This window comes from Bos indicus, chromosome 26 (genome assembly GCF_029378745.1).
Source record: "Bos indicus isolate NIAB-ARS_2022 breed Sahiwal x Tharparkar chromosome 26, NIAB-ARS_B.indTharparkar_mat_pri_1.0, whole genome shotgun sequence".
NCBI classification, from domain to species: Eukaryota; Metazoa; Chordata; class Mammalia; order Artiodactyla; family Bovidae; genus Bos; species Bos indicus.
Window position 1 is genome coordinate 39,157,704 of NC_091785.1, and position 23,772 is coordinate 39,181,475.

General features: G+C 38.4%; 1 protein-coding gene across 12 annotated transcripts; it reads right to left on the bottom strand.

Moving 5' to 3' along the window:
* Positions 1-447: 447 nt before the first annotated feature.
* Positions 448-22,495, bottom strand: TIAL1 (TIA1 cytotoxic granule associated RNA binding protein like 1). 12 transcript variants are annotated; one of them, XM_070780929.1, is made up of 13 exons: positions 21,982-22,486; positions 19,790-19,840; positions 15,199-15,295; positions 9,655-9,804; positions 9,360-9,414; positions 9,117-9,204; positions 7,182-7,257; positions 5,436-5,544; positions 5,015-5,110; positions 4,812-4,896; positions 4,473-4,596; positions 3,991-4,130; positions 448-3,153 (listed from the first exon to the last, which is right to left on the bottom strand). In XM_070780929.1, exons 1-13 carry the CDS (start codon positions 22,011-22,013, stop codon positions 3,027-3,029), a joined length of 1,230 nt encoding a protein of 409 aa, XP_070637030.1. In that variant the 5' UTR covers positions 22,014-22,486; the 3' UTR covers positions 448-3,026. The 12 variants fall into 12 exon arrangements, with proteins under 12 accessions (XP_070637030.1, XP_070637031.1, XP_070637033.1 ...); XM_070780930.1 differs by having other exon boundaries at positions 9,655-9,753; positions 21,982-22,484; XM_070780932.1 differs by lacking the exon at positions 19,790-19,840 and adding an exon at positions 19,245-19,306 and having other exon boundaries at positions 9,655-9,753; positions 21,982-22,481.
* Positions 22,496-23,772: the final 1,277 nt, after the last annotated feature.

Sequence of the window (23,772 nt, forward strand, 5' to 3'; positions counted from 1 at the left end):
TCAATCCAGAAATGGTAAACTTATGGTTCCCATTACTTGTGGACTCTAATGAGATTTTACTATATTAATATTCAACAGAGATGGCTGGATGGCATCACCAACTCGATGGAAATTAGTTTGAGCAAGCTCCAGGAGTTGGTGATGGACAGGGAAGCCTAGCATGCTGCAGTCCATGGGGTCACAAAGAGTTGGACATGACTGAGCGACTGAATATTCAACAGAACATACAGTTTTAGAAGGATGCAAATTTCTACTCCTCCATATCCAGAAATTAAATTTTAATCCAGCAAAGCATATGGATGTTTATCACTTATACAGAACACAGAAATAGGTCCTGAATACAGGTAAACTTCATATACCTTAACTAATAACATAAAACAAAATGGAATTTCCTATTTCATGGCAGCCTGGAAGGATAATTATGTAATAAACGACAATAAGAAAAAGTCACTCATATAGTCTAGTCTTTATTGAAAGACTTAACTTCAACTGTTGTTTACAGCTTTGGCTTAAGTTGGCCAGTCATTTCAGCCTCTCACTGCCAGCAGACATGAAAATCAAGTGGTAATGGCATGAGGGGAAATACTAGTAGAGAGATCAGAGCAAAGGTGGCAGTCAGAAACACATCACCAAAAATAAATCTCAAAGTGATTATGAAATAAACATTTTCTTGCTGCCAAAGAATCTTTGCTGCTGTTTTTAATGAACATGGAAAAGGCAACGATTCTTAGGCTTAAATTGGATCAAGATAGCACTGACTTCACTCTGTGTTATAAAATAGTCTTGAGTCTGTGTTAGCTTGATAGTTGTATTTTAAAATGGTACATTTCATTTGGATAAGTAGCTTTATATTTTAAAAACCATTTAATAAGAAATATTAATAATTTCCATTAACTGAACTGAGCACATAATCTTGTTCTTTCAGATTAAGATGAAAAGACTTCAGTCACATGTTTACTATGCAGTATTTACTAGTCTGGTGTTGCAACAAGCTACTTAATTTACTGGCAGACCAAAAAAGGCAAACTGAGAGTTTAGTTCAAGTTTCACATATATTTAAGAAAAATTTAACTAGGAGGCATAATTGAATAATTTGAGTGTTTCCTTATAAAATATAAAGTAAATTTTCCATAACGTCCCCCAAAGATACTAACCATGAACAAAAGAAATAAGGGTAAATTTTATAATAGATGAATGTAATAAACGAGTACTGTGGTTAAAACTAAAGTCCCATAAAAAATTTGGCCTGAAGACGAACAACTTCAGACTCTAAATTTTCATATTTAATAAATTTCTAAATGGGGGAAGAAGGAAAATACCAAAATTACTGTGGAGACCAATTTACAAAACCATTATTTTAAAGCTAATTATAAGACTTCAAAAGTTTAAAAACCAGTAATTTGTGGGTGCTAACTGTATCTTATAGTATAACTGTAAAGAGTTTTTTTTTCATTTTGGTGCCCAGACTTCAAAACATTTCAAATACACTGCCTAAACATTTGCACCCCCTAGCTGTTAGAATTCAAATAGAATTTTTCTTTTACATTCCTGTTATGATAGAAATTTGAGGCAGATTTTATGCACATGGCCTGAAAAATACCTCAGAATCAAGTGTTAATCTTACCCAATCAAATCATTTACAAACTCTGCACTCATACAGCTCAGGTTCTGTTCAGACTTGTCATCCCATGCACACTACCCACAAGGAAAAAATTAATTAAAAATAAAAGTCACAACTCTGTGTACTATTTAAGCTGAATATCCAATTATAAATTGGTACATCAAACTGTCTAAATAAGATGTTTTAACAATCTTGTTAAAAAAATTCTTGGGCAAAATATATCTAATTTTAAAAAACACCCCAAGATTTTTTAAAAACGCTTGTACTATACAACTTATAGGAACCTTGAAATAGGCTTACAAGGTTTTAATCAAGGTATTTACATACCAGATGATGTAAAGCAAAAAGAGAAAAAAGAAAAAAAAAATCTAATTTCCAATGACATTTTAAAATGTACTAATGCATCAGATTTGTATGAAATTAAAATTAAGGCTTTTTCTGTCATTTGTATAATTTTAATCTTACATAGTAGCCAACCTTGGAAACGTCAGTCTTAAACATTCTTATTCATCCACTGCATTCAATGCAGTGGAGTGTGTTAAGTGTTACTTCAAATAATTACATTGTTGCTACTTCTATGTTGAAGCATGCTTTTAAAACACTGTATTCAATATTTACAATGTATATCATTTAAAGTTCATGTAAAAGCATAGGTATGACTGTCTGACTTTAATACAAACACCATACTTGGGATTTTCCCCCCCAAAATGAAATGTAGTTTACTACAGTTTTAATTATGAACACTTTTTAAAGTTTTAAAAATATGTCTTAATGTGGACCACCAACATTTGCTCAAGTCAGACAATGCTGTTCCTTATTTAGGTTACAAAATTTCTTTTATCAGTCTGGTTTCAGTTTCTTTAGGCACAGAGAAAGTATTTCCTCCAAAGCGACTCCAAAATCATGCATTTCTTCTCAATATCACTTTTTTTTTCCTGCTGACTTCGAATGTGGTCCACCTCGGGGGAGGGGAGGGGAGTATCAAAATTCAGGATGAACTTATATGTGATTCCCAGTTTTTCACGATCCTCCCTTTTTTGCTCTTTTAAAAACACAGTGAGTTAAAATACTGAACAGCAAGATAAAAATGGAATAGTATCTAAGAATCAAAATGTATTACCCATTTCTCCTATTATATCAAAATTTGTAGTCAGAATTTTTTATTCACTTTATTTTAGTTTTTATACACAAAGAAAAATCATGTTCATATCCATCATGAACAAAAACTTAAAAAGGCAGAACTAGAAGACATGTGTCCTTCACCAAAGCAAAGCTGTGCTAAAGGTTCCAAACATTTCAATTTTTAAAATAAATATTTTCATTTTCCGATGTCTACTTTCATGTCTTCAGAGTGTCACAAGGAAATTGAAGCTATCATGAATTACATTTTGTTTAGAGTCCCCGCTCACTGTGTTTGGTAACTGGCCATGCCATATCCAGCTTGGTTGGGAGGAGGTATTACAGGGGGAGGGGCTTGTCCTTGGGGAGGCTGAGCACCAAATCCACCCATCCAAGCAGCTGAAGGTGATTGACTTGGAAGAAAGAAAGAAAAAGAAAAAACTTCAGCCAACACAAATAAAAAAATCATCTATACATTTACACAGAAATCAAGCAGAGCCTAATCACAGAATAGACAAGAAATCAAGATACTTACAACAAAGAGCAAAGTAATAAATGTTACATATCTAGCCATATATGCAAAATGTTTTAATATTGTCTTAAATTTTTGTTTAGACAACATAATGTTGTCTGATAAATATCTAGAAGCTGATTTTTTAAAAAAAAATAACAAATGATTCAACACATCTACCCTCCAAATACTGCACACATAGTAAATACGTGTATCAATTTATAAGCAATTTAAAAAACACATGTTTACACTGGAAGGGGGAGGAGCAACTGCTGAGAATAAAGATCTAGGCTGGCCCAGGGGGAAAAAGTATAAGGAACAACGCAATTGACCCATAAAACAAAAAGGGTAAGCTGCTTTGTATTAGATAAATCTTGGGAGACTTCTCACACAAGGTAATAGGCATGAAGCATTAAATTTCTGAACATAAATAAGACAAAAGATCTTTTCCATACAAAAGTAAATAAGTAGATAAAATGGTGAATTAGAAATATAAGTCAAACTCTACCAACTGCTCACAGAGTGAGTAGGACACATCAAATGCTATCCCAACCTCCCTTTCCACCTAGATTATAAAAAGCAAAGTTTTAGCATTTTTCATAAGGCTTCTACAATGTTTATAATACCACATAGTTCAATGTATTTAATTTACAAAGATTCTCCCCAGTAAAACATACTTTTAGATTCCTTTTGCTGGAACTTCATCTGTTTCTACACTGGAAAAACTCAAACAACTTACTCTACTCCAAATCCTTGTTGATTCCATGGCTGCCCGTATACTCCATAAGGCGGTACTTGCCACCCATTTGCCATATACTGTCCATACTGTTGTGGGTTTCCATAAACTTGGCTCCACTGGCCCCACTGACTATAGTCAACCTAGGAAAAAGCAAATTACTGTTTTAGGAAATGAGTAAGAAACACAGTATTTGAAGAAAGTGGGAGACAAGGAAGAGAAAAACTAAGTAAGCACCCTTATGTGAATAGGACTCTGTTATTTATCATTGTCTAAGTTTATTGGGGTGGTGACACCTGTGAAAAGAAAGTATTAAGATTCAGTTAATACCGTAAAATAATCACTTTTGAAATAGCATTAATAAAATCAACTGAAAGCAGCTATATGCTTTTTTTTTTGTTTGCTTTCTTTTACAGACTTTCTAAAGCTCTTATGTAGATATGTAAGATGGAAACCTTAAATAGTGCTACGAAAAATCGAATTACCTGTTGAAAGTTTTTAGTCATATCAGGAGATTCTTTACCCCAATAGCATTTAACAACATGTCCTTCAATTGTAGTACCATTCACCGAAACAATGGCATGAGCCGCACTTTCGTGGGTAGAAAATCTGAGAGAGGAAGAGAAGGAGGTTTTTTTTAAAAGAACTTAGTAATACAGAAACCCCTTAGCTTAAACCTATCAACTTGGTATTTTCCTAAAGCACATCATGTAGGCAGTTTAAAGTTCTATATTGCAAAGAAGTACTAAATTAACAAACACATACTTGAGGGGATCAAATAATATAACTGAAGGGAATGGATCACATGTAAGGTAGAATTATACCTGACAAATGAATAGCCCTTTTCTGGAAAAACTCTGATTTCCATAATTTGCCCAAATGGTGAGAAGGTCTGCCTCATAAGCTGATCTGAAAAATAAACATACAAAAAATGTAAAAATATTTAAGGTTCATGTTATCAAGAAATTACTACTAATGATGATGAAGCTCCACAGAGAAGGGAACTAGGAAAAAAGATTCACTATACCTGTTAAGCCAGAAGCAATTCCTCCACAGTACACAGTACAGTTTTTTGGACTTGACTGGTTTACTACATCTTCAAATCTCAACTGCTTAGTGTTATCTGTATGTAGAAAGAAAGAAAAAAGTGTTGACGGTTATACAGCATTATAAAATGGGTTACTTAATACTATAAAGATATGAGATATGCCTCACTGTGGGGAGAAACAGAACTTTTTTCTCCTTGACACTATTGATTTGACCTATGAACCCAGCTGGTTCACAGCTTCAAATATACTTACATCAAAGCCCAGTTATTTTCAGATAAATATATGGAAAATTAAACGAGTCTTACAATGCTAACAAAGTTAAATTTTAAGAAATGAAGACTATACGAATAGACGATTCTGTGAAGTGCCGTTAAAAACACAAAAGCAGACGCAGCTTACTTTCTTGTGTACTTTTAGGTGCAGGTGGTTTACGTGTGGCCCAATTGGTTCTGATCTGACGGCCACCCAACCACTGCCCTCCCATATGCACAATTGCATTTTCTGCATCCTGTGAAGGAAATAAGGAAAAGAGCGATTACCAACACAGAAAATAATGGTACACAAGACTCACTAAGATGAAATAAAATGTTGGCATTTCTGGATACAAAAAATCTTATCAGTAAGTGACTCATTACAGCAATGTTTATTTATACATTTTAAGATACTAGGAACAGCATTTAAGCATCAAGGGAAATTTATAATTCAAACATGCAAGGAGAAAAATCACAATCCCACTTATAACCAAGAAAAGGGACACAGTTGTTTTTAAATATCTTGTTGATCCGTAACATAACATTTACTGTAGAGTATCTAAAAACTCTTGATATTATGGTCTAAATCATCTTATCCCTTACCAAATCTACATTTTAATAGCAATGGATTATGATTATGACAGGGCTTCCCAGGTGATGTAGTGGTAAAGAACCTGCCTGCCAATGCAGGAGACTGAGAGAGAAGGGTTTGATCTCTGGGTCAGGAAGATCCCTTGGAGGAGGACATAGCAACCCACTCCAGTATTCTTGCCTGGAGAATCCCATGGACAGAGAATCCTGGTGGGCTATAGTCCCTGGGATCACAAAGAGTTGGACACGACTGAAATGACTTAGCACATATGCATACACACATGACTATGACACAAGATTTAAAGCTTAAGACAAAAAGCTTCTGCGTTGATTTAGAATGTTTTAAAAAAACCTTCTTTTTGGCCATGCCACATGGCATGCAAGATCTTAGGTCCCCAACCAGAGATCGAGTCCGAACACTCTGCAATGGGACTGCAGAGTCCTAATCACTGGAACGCCAGGGAGTTCCCCAAAAAGTGAGTTTAGATTATAGAGGTTAATGTGCTTTGCAAAGAATCTAATCGAAAACACAACGTGACTCCAAGGCCTTCCCTCGTGGCCCAGTGCCTGGGATTCCGGGCTCCCATTGCAGGGGGCCTGGGGCCAACCCCTGGTCAGGGAACTAGATCCTGCATGCCTCTAACTAAAGAGCCTGCACGCACAGGGAAAACTAGGAATCACACGCACCACAACTAAGACTCAGAACAGCCAAAAAAACTACAACGCTCGTCCCTTTATCTTCCTGCTTCAACAGAACGTGCAATTTAGTGTTGAAACTGTTCCAAAATGTTAATATCAAAGCCCATTATATTATCTGATGTTACAGTTAATGCAAATGCTTAGATATTTGGTGCCTTTTTCTTAAATACATGCAAAAATCAATATGAATTGCCTAAAATTTCATTTACATAACTTGCTGTAGTCATTACCATCCCAGCTACAAAAATACAGATAATATAATTAAGAAGTTAAAATTGAGATTTTCATGGTTAAGACAAATATAATTTACCTTCCGTCCAAATTCTGAGGTTAGCTCATGCGTCCTAATTTTGAGTTTTATTTCTAACACATCTTACCCATACCAAGTCACAACTGCAAACTTCAATATTCTCCCTTATCATCACCTTATAACCAGCCTATCTTTTCCCATTTATTTCCAAGCTTATGGAAAAAAAAAAAAAAAGAACTATGCTCTATTACTCAAACAAACAAAATCACACAATCATCGTGTTTGTTAACATCCAAAAACATTTACTGATGACTGAATTTTGTATTAAATTCAAATTGAGCCGAAAGAACATACCAGTTTATTATAAAAAGACACAAAGCCATAGCCTTTGGATTTTCCAGTTGCCATGTCTTTAACTACTCGGGCATCCCTGTGAAAAGAAGCACAGCTAAATGAGGGAAGTGAGAGTCATCCTCAAAATAAAAACTAAAAGGAACCACACACACTGTATTGTGAGCATTTTTTTAAATAAAATTTCAGTTAGCCCTAATTAACTACAGCCATTCCTGAACTCTCCCTAACGCTTCTTTACCTGTTAGAAAAAAGCAGTAGGACAAAAACATGTAATAAACATGCAACCTAATCAAATAGCCTGTGCTTTCTAAACTAAATGCTCAAATCTGAAGATTAATAGGAACAATAGTTTCCTTTGCTAATATTCTATCGGCTAGTGTCCGCTAAGGTTTACTGGTTCTATAAATTACTGTAACAATGCTAACTACTTTACCATGCAAACTCTAAATAGTTAAATGTTTTCTGCCTAGTGATACAAAATATATGAAATATTAAAAAATTGAAAAAGAGGAAAAAATAGGAATTAAAAAGGCATACATGGCCTGTTAACAGATTTCTTTATTTTTCTTGGTCAATTCTCTACCATCATTTTGGAGTTTGGGCAGCTGTAAATTTTGAAAAATTGACATTTTCAGAAATTTAAGAAAGGAGAATAAAAAACTAACAACAATGCTAAGCACACCAGTACGAAAACAACAGATTTACACAGAAATTTTAGTGAGTAAGTTAAAATGATTGGAAATATAGAACTCCACTGAATATAGAATGTTAAAATGTAAATACTAAAATATGTATATATAAATAATGTATAATAATAATAAATAGAAATGAGAAAAAAATCTACAACTGAGTTCCAGTGTGCACAGTTCCTTGCAGTTAGCCTTCAAGATCCTGTCCATTCTTATGAGCAATTCTGCAAAATAACCAGAATGCTATTACTTTTAATTGTGACTTGGACTTTAGAAAAACTGCAGGTCTCAGGTATAAATAAAGATTGAAAAACAGCAACCTGTATTATTTTTTACACTGATTTTTAAAACAGTACTACTTACCACATTTATTAGAGATTAAAAAGCAAAGCAAATATCAAAATAGAAAATTAAGAATTACATCTATCAAATAAAATCTACAGTGTTGTTCTTAGGTGAAACATATTTTTGTAAAGTACTAAAACATTTAACTTAAATCTACAGGAAATAAATACATAAAATAATGTGATTTTAACTAGATAAATTGTGATAAACATTTTACAGAACTTGTAACCACTTTTAATTTTCCAATATATTAGATCAAGTAACAATACAGTAAAATCTGAGCATAAACTTTGTTTAAAAAAATAAATAAACCACAATTTGGCCCTAACTAGCAGAATCAAACACCATAATCTACTAATTAATCCCACATTTATGGCTCAGACATTGAAACATTTTCATACTGTAATAGTGCTACTTTTCAGCTAAAATATCAAAACACATTTATCATTATAATAACATATACATTTCTAATTTCACAATATACCCAAGGATTTCTCTACTTTTCCCCACTTATAAATTCCTTCTATAAAAGTTTAATACACAACGCAAATCACATTTAATTTTGGTTAACCAGTATCTTTAACAACCAAATTTTGAAAACATTTGACAAAAGCTAGACTTTATAATAGGCATTACCACCCAAACATCTGCTTTAAAGATAACAAATAGAATCACTTAAAATTTTTTCACATGTTATACACAGGATTAGATGAAAACAAGACCCCAAAACATTGAAAGGACATTAACATTTTCAACAACATCTACTAATCAAAAAAACCAAACAAACAACAAACAAAAAAAATCACACTAACTAGGGAAAGAAACTCTTAACTCTGATACAAGTTCATCATATACACTTTTGCCTATTGCTATTGAATATAGTATTGATTATGATACTTACGATATTTTACCAAAGGGGGCAAATGCTGATTTGATATCTTCTGTTGTGATTTCTGGACTCAAATCTCCAACAAACACGTGGAAATGATCTGAAATCAAAGCATTTAGTAATCAAATATTTAAGAAGTCAGGGACTAAACCTTTTTTTAGGCAACGCTAAAAGGAAGACAAAGCCCTGTGTGAGCTGGTAATGCTGCCAGGGTAATTTCAGAACTCTTCCGTAAAATGCAGCAGGAGTACTTACTGGAAGTATCTTTTTTCTGGCTACTTGGTGTTGTTGCCCAGTTTACTTTGACCTCCTAAAAATAAAGATTATATTTCATAAAATTATTAGGCATGTCATTATGATTCATACCACTTACCACTTATTAAATCATTTATCAAGCAGAATGAATTTTGGTAAAAGCACTAAGCTGAAGAAAACAAAACCATCACTTGGCAGAGCTGAGTATTTGTTTAAAAACTTGCTAAGAAAGAACACAAACTAATCTGACATGCAGATAGATATACTCATAAGGTGCCATCATTTATGATCTTACCTTTCCCAAAATTTTTCTCCCATTCATAGCAGCTAACGCAGCAGCTGCATCTCTGTGCTCATAAAATTCCACAAAGCAATATGGGTCATTGCTTGTATGCTGCAAAACAGAAAACCCAACAGAAGAGTTGACCCTTCTGCTGTCGGGTTGCTGAGAAGAAAATCCAGGAAAAAACATTACTGATAGCTAGGAATGTACGAGGTGAGACTGTATAAGCTTATGAAAGCCTAACACTTTACAAAGCCGAACACTTTATAAGATTTACACCTAAACTTGGCTTTGTACCTCAGAATATTGTTGTACTCAAGCAGAACTACAAAGCAGTAGAGAATCATGACTATCAGTATTAAATAAAAATATAGGATTCTGGTGAAATGTTAAATATAAAACAGAAGTTTATACTAAACAAAACAAGCTCAGATCTGAGAGATGAGGACCACGCCTTACCACTGCTCTCCTCTCCCAACATTATTTTCAAAGGGATGAACTCTATTTAAGCATCATAATCCTTCATAAACTGTATCCCATGACTATAAAAAAATACAGAAATGAACCAACTTTACAAACTTTACTCCTGATCGAAACTAGGATTAGTACTATACATGATGAAACAAGATGATATATTTCTCTGGATAAGGAAGGAATAAGAATGGAAACTGAAAAATTTCAGATTTATAATCAAGTGTTGAAATGAAATCCCTTTCAAAAGCTTTGAAAGCATTGGAGATTCTATACACTTTGAATTTGGCCTTCCAAAGACCAGAAAAATGTACTAGTGATTACGAAAAGGTTTTCTGAAAATGTGTCTGAATAAAATATTCCAAGGCAAAGCTATGATTTTACATCAGAAAATGCCAATATAAGAGTGTCTAATACAACACCAATAAATATTAAATAAACAATATAAAATTATCAACAATAACAAAAAAACACAACAATATAAAAGAAAGTACCTAAATTATAGCAACTATATCACTTATGAACCAAAATGGAAATCAATTTTTGTAAGACAGCAACCTACAATGAACAGCTATACAATTGTACAAATATGTTTTATGTAGGCTAAAAATATTCATCACTGTTCAATGTAAAATACACTAAAAATAATATTTAAAATATGGCAATTCCAGTTGCACTTACAAGGGATTAAAAATACCAGATAAAATAAAGCTCTTTTCAACAACCACTGTTTTTCATTCCAGGAAAGTTTTAGAAGAAAAATCCAAAATAAGACGTCTAAAACAATAGTGGTGAAGCAACCAGAAGGCATTTCCTTGAGGGAAAAAAAGTGTAATCGTTAATACTGACAAGAAAACTGTGGGCTCTCACACAAAACCCTACTGTAGCCACGTGAACGTGAACTCTGTTGTACTTGCGAGGCAGAGAAAGGAAACGGGTAAAGGCTCCAAAGAGAAGCACACATTCAAATTCCTTTTGTGAAAGAGGTGACATTTACCAGTAACATTCATTGAAGAAAGGATCTCAAGTAAGATGCTAAGTCTGTGCTAGTCAGCTTTCCTCTTTATCCTACCTCTTTTCCTGATGGTCTCAAAGGAAAACGTGGATAACTAGTAAAATGTACAGGAATCCAATGGTAGAGTACAACTGTGACAGGCTTCAGGTAATTAGTCTACTTGTGCATACTGACTGCAGATTTCTCTAACTAGCAGTAGGTCAGATCCCATTCAATGTACGCACATACATGTGTACACACACTTAGATATTCGTATCACACTGCATTTCATCTCACTTAAGACACCATTGATTTTTTTTGTCACTGTCAGAGATGTTAAAATTAAATTTTAACATCTGCCTTAGAATTGGTAATGTACACTTACTATAGTATATGGAGGTGGAGCTTCCCAGGTGGCGCTAGTGGTAAAGAATCTGCCTGCCAATGGAAGAGCCCTTAAGAAACTCAAGTTTGATCCCTGGGTTGGGAAGATCCCCTGGAGGAGGGCGTGGCAACCCACTCCAGTATCCTTGCCTGGAGACTCCCATGGACAGAGGAGCCTGACAGGCTACAGTCCATGGGGTGGCAAAAAGCCAGACACAACACAGCATCTGAGCACACACATACACACATGTATACAGGGAAAGCAGCTACAGTCTAAGATAAAATATCTAAAGTAGAACATCATAAGGGCAAGAAAGAGATTTCTCACACATTGAAATGAAACTGATGAAAGGAAACCAATACTCGGCAGTGGAGTTCATGGCCTTTGAAAGCGTTCCATTTACACCACTGCCAAGGGACGCTCTGGGGGCTTCCCTGGTGGTCCAGTGATTAAGACCCATGCTTCCAAGGCCACGGGTTAGATCCCTAACATACCACATGCTGTGCACCCAAAGGGAAAAAAATTTAAAACTGACTGTGTCCTTACCTTGATGTTGTCACCAATTTTTGTTGGATGACATAAATATCAAAGCAGAGAAATATGAGACTTTAAAACTATTTACAAGTTCAAGTGTAGGAGTTGTACAACATGGATAAATTATGAAAGTTCACTTCAAACCCTTCTACCCTCAAGTGGCTGATTGTGCATATAAGTTAATAATAAAAACAACAACAACAACAACCAACAAATGTTTCTCAAAACACTTTCTAGTGACTTTCCACTTTCTCACATTCCATTCTTTCCTAAACACACTCCAGTCAGTTTCTAACCCAACCACGGCAAGGAAATTTTGTGCTGAGCTCACCAATGACCTCTCTGCCATCTCTGTGATCCCTTTTCTTCCTCATCTTGACTTTCAAGCAGAATTCAACACAGTTGACAACTCTCCTCCTCTTCTAAATATTCTCCTCTAGATTCACCATATGCTCTTGGTTTTCCTATTTCCTCACTGGAAATCTTTCTGAAGGCATTTTTCCCTCTTAACTCAAATTATCACTGTCACTAAGTGTTGGGGAAAGCCTGGCGAGCTGCAGTTCACAGGATCACAAAGAGTCGGACATGACTTAGCGGCTGAACGGCAAGTGCTGAGATGCACCAGGGCTCGCACCTAGGCCCCCCTACTCTCTCCTCTCTCAGCGCTATCTCTAGCTCTACGAACCACATCTCATCCAGTCCCATGGCTTCAAATATCACTGCAAGCCAGTATCATCAGCATTGGTCTCCCCAGAGTTCCAAAATATTTATCCAACTGCCCATATATAATGTCCATTTATTGATATATGTCTAAAACACATCTTAAATTTAACACTGCCAACACAGAGCGTGATTCTCACCACTCCCCATCCATCCTGTGCCCCCTTCAGTCATGTTCATTTTAGCAAATAAACAGCATTACCACCCACACAACCACAAACAAGAATCTTAGGGGGTTTTCTTGATGTCTTCATTTCCCTGTGTTCCATGGCCAATCCAGTCCTATTGACGCTGCGTCCAAAATTCATCTCAAATTTATCTACCTCTACTTCTGTGGCTACCACTCTAAAGAACAAGTCCGCCACAGCATCTCTTACCTTGACTAGTGAAACAGACACAGCTAGTTTCCTTCTCCTTCAGCCCCTTGCCCCCTACAATCCATCCTCCCTACAACAGTCATTTTCCAGTCACCTTTAAAATGCATATAAGACTAGAGAAAATCCAAGCCCCGCAATGAAGACCCAGCACAGCCCCTCCCCCGAAATCAAACAGGAATACTTTACCACCCAACCTAAAGCCCCGGGTGCAACCACAATAAGATCCAAGCACCCTGTCATGGCCGGTACTGCCCTACTGATTCCAAACCCTGCCTGCCTACTCATTTCCCATCATTCAGCAGGCTCCAGCCACCCTGGTCTTTGGTTCCTCAAACACCCAAGCTAACTACCAACTCAAGGCTTTTGTATGGGCTGTTCCCTCTGCCTCCAGGTCTTAATGTAGGCAGCACCATCTTGTTATTCCCATCTCAGCTCAAAGAGGTGATGATTTCTGACAGCAATCATTACCAGGCTGGTCCCATACCCAACATCCACAGTCTGAAAAAGACTCATTTGATCCTTTAAAATTTGGCTGAGTCAACTGACGAGAGAGATTTCTGGATCACAGACCATAACCAAAAAGCCTCAACATTCAATTAGACAACTTCCATTCCCATCTCCTTATGAACCTTTATTATTACATTCACAAAACAGATACCAACGGCAGCAGGACGCCTCCCCTCACCACCCAGGCTACACGGCACCAACACTCCACTCATCATCACGGAACTGTTTCATCTCTTCAAAGCTCTTATCCCTATCCAGAATCACCGTTCACGGTTTTCCACGACAGTTTACTGTTGTTGACAATACTCTCATTAATATGTGAACTCTTGGGCACCCTGCTGGTCTAGCTCTGCAGTATGTTCCCAGTGCTCTGAATGGTGCCAAGTACGAAGGAAATGTGTGATGAATGAAAAGAGAGAAGGAGTAATAATCACAGACAGGAAGGAAAGAAGAGGTAATACACCAGACAGAGAGAAAATCACTGTTAGGTAGGAAAGGAGATCAAAAGGCCACTTTGCTTTAGAGGTTTTTAACAGTTTCTCCCGTCTGAGGACATCACACAAGCTCCTCAACACAGCTCTGGCCCCTGATGAATGCTCCTGCCTTATCTCCTGGCATCTCAGAAGACGAATCCCATTCCAAACTTAACCATGTTATGGTTTTTATTTTTCTCTCAATCTCACAAGAACTCCCACTCTCTGTCTACCGGGCTGGATCAACATTCTTCTACCTGGATTCCCTTCTTCCTCAGATTCCTATCTAGCCAGTTTCCACTACCCTTTCTGAATCCTCCAAGAACCCTCCCCTGACTGGAGACTATGTGGACCCATATGCTCCTAGAGCACTGGAAACCACCAGCTTCCCCAGCATTTGCTATCCTATTACCATTCGTGCCTGTTGACGCCTCTGTCTCCCTCATTAGACTGGAAAATTCTACAGGGCTAGGAACTGTTTTATTCACCACTGTATCCCTAGCACTTACCATGGCACCTGGCACAAACTGAATAGTCCAAAAAAAAAGAAGTGTTAACAAATAAAAAAGAAGAAGAGAATAAACTGAAACACAAGTCACTGACCAGCAAAGTATAAAAAGTAATATTTTGAGGGGGAAAAAAGGAAAATAAATTAAACAATTCAATTCAGACTCCTACCTTCATCAAGCTGCTCAGGCAGCATTTACTAACAATGCTCAGGATGCCTGTGTGGCACTATGGTCATAATAAGCCAATGTTCTGCACACACCACCCCCTGAAATTCAAGTGTAACACTCTTACTGTAAATAGATGAAATATCACCTAGTTTCTCAGTATTTTGAGATAAGCTCTAACAATTTTTTATAACCACCTGAAGACAGCAGCATCATGAAGGACTATTTGAAAATAAGGGCAGACACTTTGTCCTCTCGACTTCTAAACCTAATTTGTCAGTCAAAGCAAACAAGTCAACACAAAAAACACTAATCTCTCCATCTAGTAACCTGAGGCTTAAAATGATACAAATCAACTCATGTATCTCAAAATGTTAAACATTATGCTAACTGTCAGCACCTGGATCGGGGAAGCTCTTACCTCTGTGATCATTTTACAGCTTTTACAGGGTCCAATCTGACTGAATAACTGAAGAATAAGAACTTCTGTCACATCTCTGGAGAGGTTACCTACGTATCTGTATGGGAAGAGAAAAAAAACAACTATCAGCAATCTCCCTTCAGCTCTGACTCTAAAGCATTATCATTTACACATCATCTTTCATTTCAACTTCCTCTCTCCAATCAAATTTTTCCAATTAAGCCTGATTCTTTGTATGTAAGATTAACTCTCACCTAGGAAAGCATAACTTCTTAGGGCACTAAAGTATCACTTCAAAAGACTTTATAAAGAGCAAATCAATGTGATTTTGCACCCCAAAGCCTATATATCATTTTCTCGTGTTAGAATAAAAATAATAATTTAAACCAGTCTCAAGAAAACTACAATGTTTAGATGTGAAACACAATTCAAAATAATGTATAACACACACAGTACCATAAATATTGACTCATTAAAACACCCAATCATAGAGGGGTATCAGATATAAGGTTAGTTTACCTCAGACCCTCAACCAAAGCAATTACGTGAACAGAGAACAGAATCAAAGTTATAGCAAAACACACAAGAGATTGAAGGATTTTTTTATGTCTTGGTAATAAGACTGTCATTGATGGTATGTCTTCATTATTTTGTTTCAGGAGAGCAGAGTAAAATAACAAAATTTCCTCGTCTAAAATGCATCAGAATCAACAAAATACATCTTTATGTACATAACAAAGCAAATATAAAGATTTCTCTAGAAATTCAGAAAAAATTAAAGACAAATTCAGGCATAGTTTTGACTATAACATATCTAAAAATTTGTCTTTTTAAAATTACAAGTTGAATATATATATATTGTTTAAGAAATTTAATATACAGGTTAAGTTTAAAAGAAAAGAACACTGCCACTCAAAGATGACCACCTTGTATCATGGACCTATCTCAATTTAGCTGAATAAACTTTTTAAGTCTTTCCGGTACTCAGTGTATAATTCCTAAAACTCACATCTGTTATGATCCTCATAAACCAAACAATATTTGTAAAATTTAAACACTGTTTCTTCTGGAAAGGAAAACAAGCTTTATTTTCCTAACTGTAATATATAACATCTGGAAACGATGTATTGAGACCAATATAAGCCTTGCATCTACAGTTGCCAGAGTTTAAGTTGGGACACTCTGAAAGGGAAAACAAGACTGAGAAAGGTAAGGTTAAGTGTAAAAGAAGAAAATCTGATTAAGAATGAACAGCAATTTTCTTGTTTACCTAAGAATTTCATCGTAATGGGTCCTAATAACTTTAACACACCCTAAAAATGAAACCTAAGTCCAATGTTACTTGAATGGAAGACTAAACAAGTGACCAACTGGTTGAGGTCCACTATGTTACCTTTTTTGTTACATTTAAAGAGCAGACCCATGAGTAGGCTGTGCAGGACACACTCCCAGCAGTAGTGAAAGGTTACAGACTTTTGAGCTAGCCAGACAATCACCTGTCTCCTTTCTTTTTTCTTTTAAACCCATAGGGGTTTGTGAGTCTGAATCCTTGGAATTTTTTATACAAGGTAGACCTAGCTATAACCTTGGTCTCTGAAGTGTTAAAACTCATCTAACCTAAAATAGTAACAGTTAGCTCATTTCTAAGTGGAGAAGTTAATGGCAACCCACTCCAGTATTCTTGCCTACAGAATCCTATGGACAGGGCTGCTGTCCATAGGGTCGCACAGAGTCGGACACAACTGAAGCACTGGAGAAGGAAATGGCAACCCACTCCAGTGTTCTTGCCTGGAGAATCCCAGGGACAGAGGAGCCTGGTGGGCTGCCATCTATGGGGTCGCACAGTCAGACACGACTGAAGCGACTTAGCAGCAGCAGCAGCAGCAGCAGCTCATTTCTAAGAGAACAGGAGTTTCACCTATCAAAGCTAACTAGTAACAAAGTAAAAAGTATTGCTTTTATGTAACAAATTGTAAATGATTTAAATAATTTTAAATTTGTATGAGTGTTTAAACATCTTTCCAGGAAAAACTCCAATGTTACTTGAATGGAGTCCAGGGTGCATGGGCATCCTGTTTCATAGGATCTTTATTTCAAGTCCATCTATTTCTCATCAATACAAATTCTGAAGAATTTCTAAAGGCACATTTAGATATATTAATTTACATTTCGAGCAACAAAGAGCAAAAGGTTAATTTTAGGATGTCATGAAATACTTATAGAAAAAGTCCAGTTTTAAAGTTTCCTATTTTTCAAATATTTTCACTAAAAGTTCAGTGGTAAAGCAGCAAACTCCAGAAGCTAATATAAAAATGGCCTTCCATAACCACATGTAAGACATCTAAATCTGACAGGATAAAAAGGATACAATTCAACACATAATTTCACCTAAATTATACCCAAATCTCAAGACTGCCTTTTCCTTCACTCAGAGTTCTGTAATTCATTCATTGACATTTGCCTTCATCCTCCATACAACTTAATACAAAAATATCTTGTAACTTTTAAAACACTATACTATACAGCTTAAGTACCGTGACATTATCATAAAGTTTCTGTCCCAAAATAAATACTAACAAAAATATTCAAGGCTTGGTCTGGCAAAAATATCACGTCTTGGTAGTATACTGAAATATTACCCTTTTTCCTTCTAAATTATATGTCATTTCTACACTTTCTTTCTGCTTTGGTTATGAGGCAGTCAACATATTCTAACATTCCAAGGATTTAAATATAACATTTCTACTTGAAGAACACAGAATAACAGAATAAGACAAATAGCTCAAACGCTCGTACCCGACAATTAAAAGAGAAAATACTTAGGGAATTCTGAAACATTTTTTAACTCAAGGTGGGGAAAAAGCATACGTTAGGTCTATTTTGTCTTCTAAGAACAGGAACTGTAGGAATTAACACATTAAAAATGCAAAATGGTGTCTTTATCCCTAACATCAGGGTTAAAATCAAATTTGAGACTAGAATTTGGCAGTTTCACAGTAGGCAAAAGTCCACATTGCCAAACTACTTCCTATGTCAAACTGCGCAGAATTTTAAGAACACCATGCCTTTCAGAAGACTAATCACACTTTCCATCGCTGACTGTGCTCTCACTCTGAAAAGATTAGCCCTACAAAGGTCAAAATTAACAGCATTTTACACAAGATGCTATGGCTAAGTAACATTTTTGGTTTTGTTCTTGCAAATTCTTACGTAAGAGAAGATTTTGCAACAATATTCTTCAATGGGCCTCTAATGAACTGATCAATTTATCAATATTTCATTTTAGGAAGGAGGCAGGGCAGAAGAAAGGTACAGGACTTATAAGTGAACTGACCAACTATATAAGGAATATCAACACACACACACACACACATTTTAGAGAAACAGAATACGATTAAATTGAATGAGAGGCTTAATTTAATTTCAGGCCCAATACAGCCAAACCCTTGGTAGAGTAATCAATTTTATAATAGGATTTAATAGTATTTACTTCTGCTATTGCCCTTGGATGGTCAGATTATACCCTAAATCAATGGTTTATTTCCTCCTTTTGACTGAGTCTCTATAAGGAAGAAAACAGCCTACAAGATGGCTCTGCACACCATGTATAACCCCAGATCCACAATTCCTATTCATTGTGGTACATCGAATAGATGAAGAAAATGAAGCTACAGTAGAGCACAATTACCATTTAATGCTGTATAACAGATTCAGAAATACCATGGATCAAATCACTGCACTCAAAGTTACCCACAACACAAATCTGAAATGTGAATCCTACAAGGCAGGTGTTGGGCAGTTCACTTCCAACACCAGTTTTACACATAATTTTTCTCATTTGTTTTTTTAGATCCCAAATTACCCAATATATATTAGCTCCCCCCACCTCCCGCAAATGTCAAATGAGAACAAAGAACATCAGAAAACAGACCTTCAAAGCAACTATATGACAAACTTTAGGCTCAACATCAAAGCAATTCTATATCACTTTAAATACCATCAAATAAATTAGTAATACTGTAGGTAATGAATATTTAAAGACCTACCTAGGCTATAAACACCATATTGTTTTCTGATGATAGAACCATATGTCTTAGCTTGTGTGTGTCTGCAGGAAAAAAACCTCACTAGTAACACACAGGCATTTTAAGGAAACAGTTTAAGATAAACTTTGTTAAGAGTACATTGTTTTAAAACATACCAACCACTTTAAAGCCCAAACCAAAGATCACAATGTAAAATAAAAGAAGGATCTCCATAAATAAACAAAACCCCTACTAGATATCAATCTCTAAAATCACCTTCAAATTTTTCATCATGTTACTCGTATCTAAAAGAACCTTTTAAGAATACGTAAAATATGCATTACTTTTATTAAAATCTGACAAAAATGTAATTGTGAAACATTTGCTTTTATCTCAAAATTGTACGTTTGAGGTTTAATACATATATATATATAAATCAACAGACCACACCATGTATGACCATGTCTGCCTATATATAATTTTAAATCAATCAGGATTTCTTAAAAAACGGACTTAATATTAAATTTAGTGAAAAGAAGTAAAATCATTGTAAAATAGTTGAGTACCTCTTACGTTCCAGGCAGGGGTAAGACCTAGGAAGATGTAGCAGTCCTTGTCTAAAAAAAAAAAACAACAAACCTTCCCATGGAGAAGAGTGGGAGCAGGAAAAAGGAAGAAGAGCGAACATGTGCTGACATCTGACATGCAGGCACAACCAGGCTCAAGATGCTTCAGTACTTATATGTATACATGTCACATTTTTAGACAGCTGTAAACATACTGAGAAAGAACAGGAGTTTGGAGAAGGTCGAGGTAAGAATTCTTAAGTGACAAGTTAGTCTGTGGAGTAAGGTCTGATAGAGATGGAAGAGAAGGCAGATGTAAAGTAGTTATATGAATTAAGGCTACTGCAATAGCATTTTATTTCGCATGATAAAAACCAGGAATTCTTCATAAGAAACAGATACAGTGGAAGTGAAAGGTGCCTCAAGAATTTACCAATTATTCAGAAGCTATTATGATGCAATGATGACATTTCAGAGTTTTAAATACAATGTAACTTTTCTCTTTGTTAAATACATGCTTGCTAGGCCTAAATTCAGCCTTCCCAGATGCTTCCTTCCAAGAACACATTGCTAACTAAATCCCAAGTCTTGGCTTCAACAGATGTCAAGAGGACAAATTTCAAGCTTGTCCCAATTCTCTCTTCTGGGAAAAGACAGCAGAAATGGAAGACAGCACAAAACACACACTGAAAACTTCTCCTAAGCAGGCTTTTCATCCAAGCATTTGATGTGCTTAAGCTGGCCTCAAATTCTCAGAAAGAATAGCGGATACTTTAGGGAGACATTAGAGAAACAGGAACAAAAAAGTGTAATCTCCCCCCTCCCAACAAGACAAGAAGCCAAACTTGTACCAATATTGAACACAGATATCTACCTTCTTGACAGAACACACTTTCCTTGCTAGGAGTACAGAAGAGAAACTGGTCAAACTTCTGAGTACCGATCCACCTTCGTCTATTCCCCCCAAAGTAATGTCCCCAAGTAGAGCCAAGTGGACTATGATCCTATCAATACCAGGCAGAGAGGGAAGAGAAAACAAAGCAGCGACCTGGCTGACTCCCTGCACCGGAGGCAGGTGTGCTGAGCTTCGAAACGTTAGGAAAACCCAAGGTACCCAACTTAAACATGTAACTAGGAATTACTCACACTTCCAAAAAAAAAAAGGGCAGGAAAAAAAGAAAGGAGTGCCACACTATTTGCAAAGGAATGCAAACGCTGAGTCATTACTTCAGTAGAAAGGCAAGGAAACTCGAAAAAGCAATTCGAAGATGAAATTCATTCATTACACTGGGCTTCAGATAAAGAGCAACAGCAAGATCGAAGAAAGAGCGCTCAAAAGACACACATCGAAGAGCCGATTAAAAAAAAAAAACACACACCCCTATTTATCCAACTCTGAAGGTCTCGACCCAAAAAACAGATTAGGAGGAAATAACACCAATGAGAGCAAAAGCAGTTTTAACAACTGGTTGTCAGTTTAGCGTAGGTAGCGCTCAAAGTAAACTTCATCATCCAAGAAGGGAAAAGATGCTCCGGCGGCAAGAGGCATCCCTTTCTCACTCTCAAAGTAGCGGGCGCTGGGCGAGTGTTTCTGACAGCGTGGGCGCGGGCACGTGGGGCAGAGTAGGGGCTAGAGTTGCAGGCGAGCGTCCGGCTTCCTCCGGGAGTTCAACTTAGGGAGAAGAGCCGGCAGCGACTGGAGCCGGGGACGTGGAGGGCGCGAGTGCCGATTCCTCGCGACCCACAGTGGGAGGTGGCTGCGATCCCACCCCCAGGCCCACCCCCACCAGGCCCGGCCCCCATGGTCGGGCGGGGGTTGAGGGGGGACCCGCAGCTCCCGGCCCAGCCCAGGGCTCCCGAAGCAGACGGAGAGCAGGAGCTCTCCCGGGCCTGACAGGCTCTGCCGTGCAGAAACCCAGCTTAGGAAGGGGGTGCAAAGAAGGGAGCTAGAGGGAAAGGTCGAAGCGAGACCCGGACCCCAGGAAGTGACTGTATTTGGGGGGGAAGGGAGGGCTTCCCTTCCAAGGAAAAAAGGGACAGATGAGGAATGCACTTCGCGTCCGCGCCACCGCGGCCAAGGATCCACTGAGAAGTCCCAGCTTCGGCCCCGCACTCCTGCTCCCCTCCCACAGCGTCCCGCGGTGCCAGGCGGTCTCCCAGCGCCTGGTACCCCCTCCGTCTCGGGTACTCACAGAGTCCGGGGCTGCCCGTCGTCTTCCATCATGGTGGGTGCGACGGAGCGATCCCGGGACAAGGGGGAGGGCAGGGCCGGGGAGGGGAGGGGGTGGGGAGGAAGGGGAGGGGGGCTCCGGGCACCGGTTGGGGACAGAGGAAAAGGCACCGAACCCTGCTCTCGGGCTTTCTCCCCCCAGCCCGCTCCGGACACTGCGCTCCAACCAGGAGGAGCAGGAGGAGGAGGAGGATGGACAAAATGGCCGCCGCCACCAGCCAGGCAGGAAATGGGGCAGAGCGCAGGCGCGGCCCGCCAGGTCACTGCTCAGGCCGGCGGCGACGACCTGCAAGGGGGATCGCTAAGAGGGGAGGAAGACGGGCCGCTGAGGGAACCCGGTGCGGTGTCACGGCGAACCACGTCGTCGCTGTGCGCCGGCCGGTCGGCGAAACCCAGCCAGCTCGAGTCAAAAGAAAAAAGAGAGAGAGAACCTCCGGGAAGGTGATGTGTCTGTGAATTGTGGTCCTAGAAATGAGAGAGGGAATCACTTCTCCAGAGGACTTCTGGGAACTGTAGTTCAAAGGAGACGGCCGGCACCAGCGGGGCGCTGGGACGCGGAGAAGAGACTTCTGGGTAGTGTAGTCGTCTGTGAGGCGTGCGGCGACCAGGAAGTCGGTGTGCTGGGAGGGGAGCGGGGGGAGAATAAAAGCTACAGTAAGAGGCGGGGAAACGAGGTGGGGGAAAAGCCCCGTCTCGGAGGTAGACTACAAGTCCCAGAGTGCCTCGCGCTGGGGGCTGTCCTAGCACTGCTCCTGGCATTTTAAAGCTCTTCTGTTGGCTCTACGGGAGCTGCCGCTCCGCCTCCATCCAGCTTGAGAGCGGTTTCTTCAACTGCGGCTGAAGTCAGTGCTCTGACTCCGCGTGGTGTCCGAGCCCTCAGGGGCTTTCTGACCCCCAGTATTAACCAAAGCGGCCGGCCTCCTGTCATCAACTGCTACCCCGCGCGACGGGCGAAGATGATAGAGTGGACTTTGGACCCGCGCTGAGCTGCAAGTTACCCTCACCGGGCCCCACCTCCGACTTTCCCAGCTGCCAGCCGCGTCCTGTGGTCGCGTTTTCCCTCAAATAGGTATTCGAGCCTGGGTTGGCGGCATGTAAATTGCTCTGGGAGTTGTGCTCAGTCGTGTTCGACTGTGCGACCTCTGTAGCCCGCCAGGATCCCCTGCGCATGGGATGTTCCAGGCAAGAATACTGGAATGGGGTTGCCATTTCCTCAGGGATCGAATCTGCGTCTCCTGTATTGGCAGGCGGATTCTTTACCACTGAGCCACCAGGGAAGCCCCAGGGGAAATGGCTTTACAAGTTTCGAAGATCTCTCCATCCGAGTGTTCACTAGTCGGATAAGGCGATGAGAAGAGCAGGGGGTTTATAGAACCATGTTGTTAAGGATTGACACAGGCTGAGGAGTTTGGGCTTTGTCTTCTAGTCCATAAAAAGCTATTCAAGGGATTTATTCTCTGAACTGGACCTGGGTAAGGACTGTATTTATCATAATGCAGTTCATCATGGATCCGTGCCTCTTAGTGGCTTAAAACGACAGGAATGTATTATCTTACAGTTCTGAACTGAGTTTCACTGGACTATAACCAAGGTATTGGCAGGACTGGTTTAAAAAAAAAAAAAATGAATGGTTGCAAGAGATGAGGATGAATAGGTGGAGCACAGGTCATTTTTACCCAGTGGTGAAATTATTGTGTGGTATTGTAATGATGGATCCCATAGAATGTACAACACAGAGTGAATGCTAATGTAA